This window comes from Eubalaena glacialis, chromosome 3, assembly GCF_028564815.1.
Source record: "Eubalaena glacialis isolate mEubGla1 chromosome 3, mEubGla1.1.hap2.+ XY, whole genome shotgun sequence".
NCBI lineage: Eukaryota > Metazoa > Chordata > Mammalia > Artiodactyla > Balaenidae > Eubalaena > Eubalaena glacialis.
Genome location: NC_083718.1, coordinates 130128515 through 130139375, shown reverse-complemented (window position 1 = coordinate 130139375; position 10861 = coordinate 130128515). Strand labels below are relative to the sequence as shown.

Sequence of the window (10861 nt, the reverse complement as noted above, 5' to 3'; positions counted from 1 at the left end):
AACTTCCTGTTTGGCTTCTTTTTTTTCATAAAAACCTCCCAGTAGTCGTCTTATTGAACCATTCTGCAGCTTGAGACCCTCCTGGCTTCCAGGACACCACTCTGTCAGGTTTTCCCACCATTTGAAGGTTCTTATCTAGCCCATGTTGTTCTTCCCAATTTCCTGCAAAGCACACACCACGAAGCTAGAAACCTCAGAGTGGCCCTGGGTGTCTCCTTCCCCACTCCTCATCCAGGCAGTGTCGGTCTCTCTCCCTCTTCCAGATCCCTGTGGACAGTGGCATTGCCCCAGTATGTCCACTACTGCTGTTAGCCCACACCCTCTGGCAACAGCTTCCTAGTTGACCTCCCACCTCCGATCTTTTCCAGCTCATTAATCCATCTTCTACCTTTTGAGCAACATCATCTTTCTAAAACAGCTCTGCTCATTTATTTCACTCCGTGCTGAAAAATATTTCATCGCTTCCTCACCTACACTGCAAACCTAGCTGGGAATTGAAGGCCTCCAGAAACGGGGCCCCAACTTATTGGAGAGTGTCACTTCCTGCCACTCTTTCAACCAACTCGCAGTGTAGTCTGGCCTCAGTGAGCTTTCCTTTCCATCCACAATGTCCCCTCACACCTCTGTAACTTCACACCTGCTGTCTTCACTCTCTGGAATGCCTTGCTTATCTTTTCATGTCAAGTTTCATTCAGTCCTCCAGGTTCAGTTCAAAAAGCAGGACCTCTGTTCAGCTTCCTCTGACTCTCACAGAGGCAAGTCATCATTCCCTTCTTTTCTGATCTCAGTCTATTTGTTCCTCTCTTCTAGCATTTGATCACTTTCTACAGCATTTTTTTAAAATTATATCTCACAGCTACATCACATAGCCCCATACTGGTACATGGTAAGCTTGTAATTAATGTTTATTGCATGAATGAATATGTGAATAGTAATACAACAACATTAGTAAACAGCATCAGCATAAACTAAATGTGAGACAAATGTAACAATTTAGAAATATTTTATTTTTAAATTATATTAATATATTATATATTATATAAAATTATATATTACACATTAACATTTATCTAAGCTATTTATTCCAAACTTTAAGAATACACAAAGACTCTTTAATAACAGCACATTTAACAGTTATGATGTGTGCATTATAGGAAATTTTGGAAAACGAAAGTTCAAGAATCAAGGCTAAGACAGAAATTGGTGCCTACCGTTTAAGTTTGAAATTATGTATAATTAATTTTACACTGTACTATTTTTTCAACATTAGTTGTAGAATTCCAACTAATACTTTTATAAAGAAGTGAATTGGGGAGCCATGAACAATGATTCTATGTAATTCATGCACATGACATAAATCACAAAATGAATTCCTAAATGAACAAATCATGTACATCTGAAGAGAGCACAACACTTGCTCAATTTAATAGTAGCATAATAATAAATATTTTGAGTGGCACTACACTTAGTATTGGTTTACTGATGATTCTACAGTTGGTCATAAATGTTTAGTGCACCCACAGGTCAATGGTTTTATGAGCCAAGTTTTCTCATTTACTGCTACTTGGTCAAGCCGAGAAGTGACATGCTTTTTCACAGACATTAAAACGGCGTTGATGCTTGAAACTACAAGTTCCATGGAGCGAGGCTAAAATAATTTATCAAGTTAGCTAGATATCCTTCTAAAAATGCCATGTCAGACTGAAAAAAAAGTTGTTGATACTTGGGTTGTGAATCTGTGCTGACCAATGTGGCCTAAAGTAGGAGGGACAGCAGATGTTTCAATGCCTGCTCCTTGAAATTTAGCATACGGCTGAGCTTCGGAGCCGTCAAAGAATAACAAATCCGAAATAATTCATGGCAGTGGAATTACTGATATTTAAACAGATGTCACTTTTTTTTTTAGCAAATGGAAATTGAGGTACAGATGGTGAGGGCTGGGATGTTTTAAAGTAGCCATTACGGATTAAAACTCTACATTTGTTAAATTAAATATCACAAAATATACAATGATGTTCATATTTTTCCCTAACTGAAATGAAGAAATGCTTACTTCAGTGTCTTGTCTCCTCACTACCTAGAGAGATATAGAGTATTTCTCAGGTCACCTTGTTCCATTCCTTTTTAATGAAATATAGGAAGAATTCCCCTGCTTCTGGGTACAGAAAGTATTATTAATTATCATATTAATAAATATCAGTTGCAAAGAAAATAGTTAGTACTTGTACCTCCATATCAAGAACCTTATGGAAAATAGCCTGGGCTAAGCACTCCCGGATATATTTTTGGTGATCCCTCTTCATGATATTTAGTTTGTATTCCTTTTCAGAAAGTATTCTTCCATTTCTTGTGATCTGTCATGAATAAATAAAACATACATAGAAATACAAAGCAGAAAATGTATTGTTAGCTCCCTAAGAGAGAGAGATGGACCGTCAGTTGATCAGAGAAGGAAGCAGCGTCTTTTAAGGCTAATGAGGTGTAGTGCTATGGCTGATAAACTTTCACTTTTAATGAATGTTTCATAAGGAAAAAAAGGAGAAAGGCAGTCTCATATACCCATCATTGTGAAAACACATACAGGTGGTGCACTTGACGTTTAAAACAAGGTTTTCATTAGAGTAACAATTTTCCCTTAATGGAACCCAGGTGTTCTTTTCATTTCTTTTTTTGAACACGTCCGGGAAGAAGGCGTGGGGTGTTACCTTGAAACAGTGAATAGGAGCAGTGATCACAGGACTGATGATCTCACAGGAAATACTCTGAAGGGCAAAACATGTAAGCTACAGAGGATCTCATCAATTTGTTTTTAAAACAATTGGTTTCATTACATTGTTTTCACACTGCTTTTCTTCTTTCACTCTCTAGCCCAGAATGTAATTTAATTTGCTGTGATTCAGATATTTTCAGATTATATAGTACTGCAGATAAAGTATTTCAGATTGGTTTCAAGTGACATCTCTGCAAGTCCCAGGAGTGATAGTTTCTGAATTTTATTTACTTGTTTTTCTTTTATTCCTTCCTATGGGCATGTTTGTTCTATTTTTCTGCATCTTCCCTAAACTGAGGATGTTATCCTTCCTGGAATGTTCATCTTCCTTTTCACTTATTTAAACCCTGCTCTTCTTTTCATACCTAATTCAAGTCCACATATTTCTTAATTCTGATAACTAGTTTTTTAGCACTGTTGTTGCAACATATTGGAGTATCGAGATCAGCTAGAGTTGTGCTACGAGTGATTGGTTATTGATCATCCTTTTTATGAATGCATTTTCTAATGGAAGAAAGCAGTGTGGTTATAGAAAGTGTGCTTGGAATTACGAATAACTCAGTTACGGTCTTTGAAATGTGTTGTCCATGGGATATCATGTCATGACTATCCAACCAGGAAAAATTGTTGAGAACTTCCTGCACTGCCCCTCCCTTAGCAAGTAACTTGTCATTGATATTTCTCCTCTGGGAGTATCTAATCTCCCCAACTAGACTGGAAGCTCCTATAGGTTAGAAGTTCTTAAACTTGAGCCAGCATCTGAAGAATCACCTGGAAGACAAGTTGAAAGAGACTGATGGACCCCACCCCACAGTTTCTGACTCAACAGATCTGGGCTGGGGCTCTAGAATTTGCATGTTCTAACAAGTTCCCAGGCAATGCTGAACACTTCTGATTCAGGGACTGTATCTGAACTGCTCTAGAGAAAGGGCTGTGTCCTTCCTGTTTGAGTTGCCATGCACATAATCGGTGTGCAATAAGTGCTTGTTAATGACGTTGATAAGTAAATACAAAGTCCTTCCCATTTATATATGAAGCTCACAGACTTTTATCTGAAGAAGTAGTGTTAATGGTAACCACAACAATTACAGCAACCATTTATTACACATCTCTAATTGCTACAACAATCTTGAGGGCAGGGTATCATTATCTTTATTATCTTCCTTCAACTGAAGAAGTTGGAGCTGAGAAAGTGAAGTGTTTTGCTGAACATTCTGTCTTGTAAATGGCAGAGCCAGGTTTCAGCCAGGTCTGTCTGAAAACAAAGCCCCAGGAGACAAAAAACAGACTCTCTGAGAACTACCCAGACAGACTGCCAAGCACATAAACAACAATTAGAAATGCAATGCATATCCTTTCAACACCATGGCAACAATAGTTAAGGAAACCCACAGTGTTTTAAGAAATTAAACAGCTAAAATTGTTAGCTTTCTATAACCACATATAAAGGAAAATTTTGAACTGTTCATGTCTTCCACACCATATCCTGTGATTATTAAAAACAATATTTTTTTTCTGAAGACAGTAAAGTCTTTTCTATCCTTACTCCCTAACAGTTCCTGGTTTATAAAATATGTTCAATAAATATGGGTTGAATAAATGAGTGGGTAAATAAACAAATGACATATGCTGTTGAAAACTCACAGGGATTTTCCTCAATAATTTATAAGTTGCCTTAGCAGCCATCATGACCTCTCTTCCTATCTTTTGAAACACAGCCTCAAATAGATAAATCAGAGCTTTGGAAAGGAAGTAATTTTTCTAAAATGAGGGAAGGGAAAAGATGTCACCAATAAGCTCAAAGAGAAAACCAGAAAGGATAGGGAATTATTGGATTTAATGAAACAAGAGGGCAGGTAGAAATGAGACCAAATCTTACCAGCCCTGATCTCAAGAGATGCCGCCTTATCCTTGTATTGTTAAAATATCCAGCCAGGTGTTTATCCGTAAGACTATTATATGCTGCAAGTAATCTGGAACAGAAAAATGAAACCGTTAAGGTTTTATGAAGTATTGCTTGATAACCAAGGCAATTCTTGACTCTCATCCCCAAACTGTGCATAATCGTTCATTCATCCAGCCAGCCAGTCATTTACGTATGTGTTTAAAAAACAGGTATTGAGCACCTACTGTTTTCTAGGTTTGATGATAAGGACTGGGAGACAGCCCTGATGCTGTTTTATCCCACAGACAAGTATGGAAATCAGACATGAACAATTAAATTGGTTATGAAAAATCCAATAATAGAAACATGCAAAAAATCGTGGGGACACAGAGAAGGAGACCACCAACTCCACTTGTCAAGAAAGTCTTCATGGAGGAAGCCTGATGGAAAAGTACGGGCGTCTTCAGAGGACCCTTCAGCCTCTGGTTACACACCCTAAATTCTAGTCACTCAAACTTCCTTGCACTCCCTGGACATATTCTCTCCTGTCTTCAGGACACGATGTACAGTCCCACTACTGGGAAGTCCTTTCCCTCAGCAGATATTAGCTAATGGAGAACATCTGTGATGCACAAGCATCTCTTCTCCCAAGAAACATCCCCTGATACAAACTGGGTGTGCTGTGTTACCCTCCACTCTGTTCCTCTAAGACCTTGAGTTCCATTACACATCCACAATATGTCACTGCTTATTTCTTAGTCTACTCCTGTTGGTTCGCAAACTGATGCCCACACACAGAGGGCAAGGGAAGAGTGAAAAAAAAAAGGCAGCCACTCCAGATTGGTAAGTGGCAGGTTTAATAAGCAAAGGAACTTCCTTAAGAGGCTTGTCTTGGGCAGCTGCAAGATGAGTAGCCCTCCACACCTGCCCATCAGAATCTCAAATTTTATATAGAGGCCTTAACTGGGTTCAGTCATGTACAAGGTCCCGATGATCTCCACAACATATTGCTTTCTTAAGTCTGCACCCTTGAAAATGGCCCCCACTGTGGGAATGGCGGGCAGAACATATGTATTCCAAGGACAGGGGAGAGGGTGAGGAGCCTCTGATTGCCCAGGTCTGGCTTGAGGTGGTCACATCCTTTCAATGACCTCCTCCAATACCTCTGCTAGATTTGAAGGCCAGGATGGCGCATTATTCTCAGCATCCTTACTTATTTATTATGTACCTAAATAACGATGTGTTCAACACATGAAGATACAATTTTGTTTGGGACTCATTCTTACTGGTATAAATTTCAAGCTAAGCTTAAGCTCAGCAGTTTAGAAGTGTTAACTTCCACATATATATCCAGACAATTTCATTAATTCCACATCCAGAACCAAAAAAATAAAGTTCATAGATTACTGCTGATTTTTACGGTCTTTCATTTAAAAGAGGACAAATTGGTTCTTTGGTTACATGGTCAATATAAGTCTATAAATCAAAGTTTGAAACTACTTTTTCTAAGTTTTAACCTATCCTTCATTAATTATTATCTTATGAAAGCAGGCACACATATACATATACATGTATGTATACATGTATGCATGCAGGTGCATCCATATGTGTGTGTGTGTGTATATAGAGAGACACAAAGAGACAGAGGGACAGAAAGAAAACATGCAAGCCTAAACATGGTCCTAACATAAATTTGTCCTAAAAAAAATGCACACCCTATTACCTGCCACAGAGATTTATAATCTATACATTTCATGAGCAGCTGATCCCTAACTTTTTCTGAAACAAGAACAGGGACTCATAGAATCAAGTAAATATCATTAGCAACAATTTTATTTAGCTATTTGCACTGCCTTAATTACATGGAGATGGTATTGGTGATCTTTTCCTGTCTCTTTTCTCCTTAATGCCCATCTCAGGAAAGTTCCATGCTGTCAAATGGTAAGGAAAGTTTAATTTTGTCCACAAAAGAGACTGAAAAGCAGTTACAAAGCCCAGAAGCCAAGGTGCCACATGAGAGTTGCAGACCCATGAACAGCTGCAGAAACCATTATTTCACTGGGTTTACGTAAAAAGACAACCTGAGAGCTTCAGTAATGCACATACAAAACCAGCCCCGGATAATGCTTTGAAACCACCTTTTAAATGAACCGTCTTGGTGTCCTATAGTTCATCAAAGGTTTCCTGTCTCCAAAAGGTCAACGTTGTATCCCTTACCCTTTCTGAATCTCAGAATACCTTTTCTGCAACTCATTTCAGAAAGGTGAGCAGGTGTCTTTCAGTCCTAACAATCATGATTCCACAGTTCACAGATTCTTAAGATAAATCATTAGACTGATATCATATATAGTCTTTTGTCTGTTTTTCAGGCTCACATTTTAAAAAATCAATAGTTTTGGAATAGCTATGAGTGCTAAAACCCTGATTAAATGTAGTAGGGTCAAAATGTTAAGATAACGTGGACCTCCACTTCCCTATTGACTGTAAAATATCCCGTTCTTTTAATTCAGACTTTGAAACATTTTTAATATTTAGGTCTTAATAACAAAGCTTAGCCAGCTTTGGCACCACCTCATTCTAATTCTGCTCTCTCAGGCTCCTATTGAATGAGTCTGTGTGTGTGATGCCCCTCCAGTCTTACTGACAAGTGGAATAGATCCAGGCGAGTTGAAATCTTTGCACACAAAGATTGAGGGTCCCTGTTTGGGAGGCCATTTTTAAAGCATCTTTTTCCATGACTATGAATAATAACCAGCTGGGTCTCCCCAGGCTCAGCCATTTCTTTTTCAGACAATGCCTTATTTTTTTTAACTGAAACTTTAGATAAATGAATTGTTTGCTAACAAAACTATACTAAATTACATACAGGTTTAGTAAAATGGCTGTTATGGACTGCATGTATGTTTCCCCCCAAAATTCATAGGTTGAAACCCTATCCCCCCATGTGATGGTATTAGGAGATGGGGCCTTCAGGAGGTGACTAGGTCATGAGGGTGGAGCCCTCATGAATGGGATCAGCACCCTATAAAAGAGACTCCAGAAAGCTCCCATGTCCCTTCCACCATGTGAGGACACAGGAAGAAAATGGCCATCTGTGAACCAGGAAGCGAGTTCTCACCAGACACTGAATCTGCTGGTGCCTTGATCTTGAACTTACCAGCCTCCAGACCTGTAAGAAATAAATTTCTGTGGTTTAAGCCACCCAGTTTATGGCATTCTGTATAGCAGCCTGAACAAACTGAGACAGCAGCTAATGCAAACATTTTCACGGTCTACATATAAATGTCAACCTCATTCTGACCATCAAGCCTCCTTCACAGGGAGAGGGTAATAATCCTGTGGCTCAGTCACAACCATGATCTGTCACCTCCTCTCCACTCTGCTCCTCTTCATGGGTGCTTGGTATGGGTTTGCAGCCTCCCTTTGCATGTACTCAGTTACAAGAGCTTTACTGACCCAGCCACACTTTGATTTAGTAGGGCTCTTCTGATCTTTCTGCCTTTGTCCTCTGCACTCACTGCTACTGTTTCTCCTCACCGCGCACATTTCTTCCTTGCACTCAGCACAGCCCTGGGCCAGATGAGGTCGCCTCACCTGGGCTTCGGATTGTGTTGCACCTTGAGTGTTCTACTCCCCTTGTAAGTTACTGCCTGCATCTGTGGCCAAAGCTGGACTTCGTGGTCATGCTGCCTCAGTCCTGTGACCCTCTCCTGTTCCAATCCATAAGATCAACAACCACCTTGGTCACAGCGACCACCCGGCCACTGTGACCACATCACTCAAAAGCCATGCTGTTCACACAAAGGCCCATAACTAATTGGCCAGACCAGCCCAACTCGTTGGCTTCTTTATATGATGGACAAGACTATTTGCCAACCCCTGTTCACTGGGTAGAGAAAGACCTCCTTTCCGGCTCAACGCACTGGAAAAATCTGTCCCCCAGGAAACAAAGCAACCCTATCTCTATGATGGTTCCCGTTTCCCCCACTTCAATCCACTGAGTATTAAGGAGCAGCTGCTGAGTCACTGGGAGAGCCGCCTTCCCAGCTATAGCCTTTCAAGGCTTGACCCCTGAACCCCTGCCGCCCACCATGTAGATGACGTAATTGGGGCTCTGAACTAATAAGGTCAATTCCTATCAAGCCCTCCATTTGCCCCCAAAGAGAGAAAGAGTATTCCATAGAAACCCAGACTAACAGGAAAGGCTCTATCATATTAATCAGGAAGCATTTATTGTGTACTATTCTCAAGGCATTCTGTACAGCACCAGGGATCCAGAGACGGCACAGACACTGCACTCACAGTGCTCCCAATTCAGTGGGGAGGTATGCATGCACATAGAGTGTGTATGTGTGTGTGTGTGTGTGTGTGTGTGTGTGTACTTGATTTCTTCCTGTGTCATAGGTTAATTCTTTCACAAATAGGTACTGAGTGTCCCCATGTCAGACACCGCGCCTTCAGCTGGGGAAGGAGTACAGTATCTCTATCCCACTTTGCAGATTACAAAGCTCTTCCACATACGTAGTCTCGTTCGTTTGCTTTCAGACCTCTGGAATGTGAGCAGTATCTAACTGTCACAGCTCTTCCATCTTCCTAAAATGGAAAAGCTCCAAAACAAGATTATTGCTCAACATGAGTGAGTCCAAGGAAAACATGATGAGGGTCAGGTATCCTGGACCATACTGATAGAAGAATCTCTTGAACCCCAACCTTCTCTCCCAGCATGCTGGGTCCCACACTGTCTACTTCTGTGGAGGGAGAGGGATGTAGTGGTCAGGACTCCAGCTCCAGTCCGATCCTGGCTCCACCATTACTGGCTCCACAACCGGGAGGACGTGACTTAACCTCCCTGTCTATGCCTCGATTGTTCTGCCTTCCACACGACGCTTGAACACTCACACAATTCAGCCAAGTTCTTTGCCACTTTACAACAAGCATCACCTTTCCTCCAGTTTCCAATAACATATTCCTCATTTCTGTCTGAGACTCCATCAGAATGGCCTTTACCATCCATATTTCTACCAATGTTCTGTACATGATGTGCTGTGTAAGAAGATGGATGCTTCCTCTCCAGCTCCCTTTTCAGAATCACCTTAAAAGTCCCTTCAGGAGAAAATATTTTCAAACCATATATCTGATAAGTGGTTAATATCCAAAATATATAAAGAATTCATACAACTCAATAGCAAAAACAAAACCCCAAATAATCAGATTAGAAAATGGGTAGAAGATCTGAATAGACATTTTTCCAAAGAAGGCATACAAATGGTCAACAGGTACGTGAAAAGGTGTTCAGCATCATTAGCCATCAGGAAGATGCAAATCAAAACCACAATGAAATATTACCTCACACCTGTTAGGATGATTATTATCAAAAAGACAAGAGATAACATGTTTTGCCAAGGATGTGGAGTGAAGGAAATCCTTATGCACCATTGGTGGGAATTTAAATTGGTGTAGCCACTATGGAAAACAGTACGGAGATTTCTCAAAAAATTAAAAATGGAACTCCCATATGATCCAGCAACCCACTTCTGGGTACATATATATAGGAAATAAAATTACTATCTCAGAAAGGTATCTGCACCCCCATGTTCATTGCAGCATTATTCACAATAATCAAGACATGGAAACAACATAAGTATCCATCAACAGATAAATGGATAAAGAAAATGTGATACACACACATACACACACACACACACACATATACACTTGAATATTATTCAGCCATAAAAAATAAGGAAATGCTGCCATTTGTGACATGAACAGAACTTGAAGGCATTCTGCTAAGTAAAATAAGTCAGATTGTGAAAGACAAACACTGTATGATCTCACTTATATGTGGAATCTAAAAAATCCAAACATATAAACACAATAGAATGGTGGCTGCCAGGGGCTCAAGGGTGGGAGAAAGAGGGAGATGTTGATCAAAGGGTACAAACTTCCGATTATAAGATGAATAAGTTCTGGGAATCTAATGTACAGCATGGTGACTTCAGTTAACAACACTGTATTGCACACTTGAATGCTGCTAAGAACGTAGATATTAAATGATCTCACCACAAAATTTGGTAATTATTTGAGGCTGTGGTAGCATTAACTAAACTTACTGTGGAAATCATTTTGCAATATATATGTGTATCAAATCATCACGTTGTACACCTTAAACTTACACAATGTTATATGTCAATTATATCTCAATA

General features: G+C 39.9%; 1 protein-coding gene across 1 annotated transcript in view; it reads right to left on the bottom strand.

Moving 5' to 3' along the window:
* ERICH3 (glutamate rich 3) overlaps positions 1 to 9380 on the bottom strand; it is a 91016-nt gene extending 81636 nt beyond the window's left edge. The window contains exons 1-4 of the mRNA XM_061183947.1: positions 9339 to 9380; positions 9160 to 9248; positions 4650 to 4743; positions 2229 to 2354 (exon numbers count right to left, since the gene is read on the bottom strand). Coding sequence (XP_061039930.1) covers positions 2229 to 2354; positions 4650 to 4743; positions 9160 to 9248; positions 9339 to 9380 — 351 coding nt within the window. The remainder of the gene's footprint in view (positions 1 to 2228; positions 2355 to 4649; positions 4744 to 9159; positions 9249 to 9338) is intronic.
* Between the last annotated feature and the right edge of the window lie 1481 nt (positions 9381 to 10861).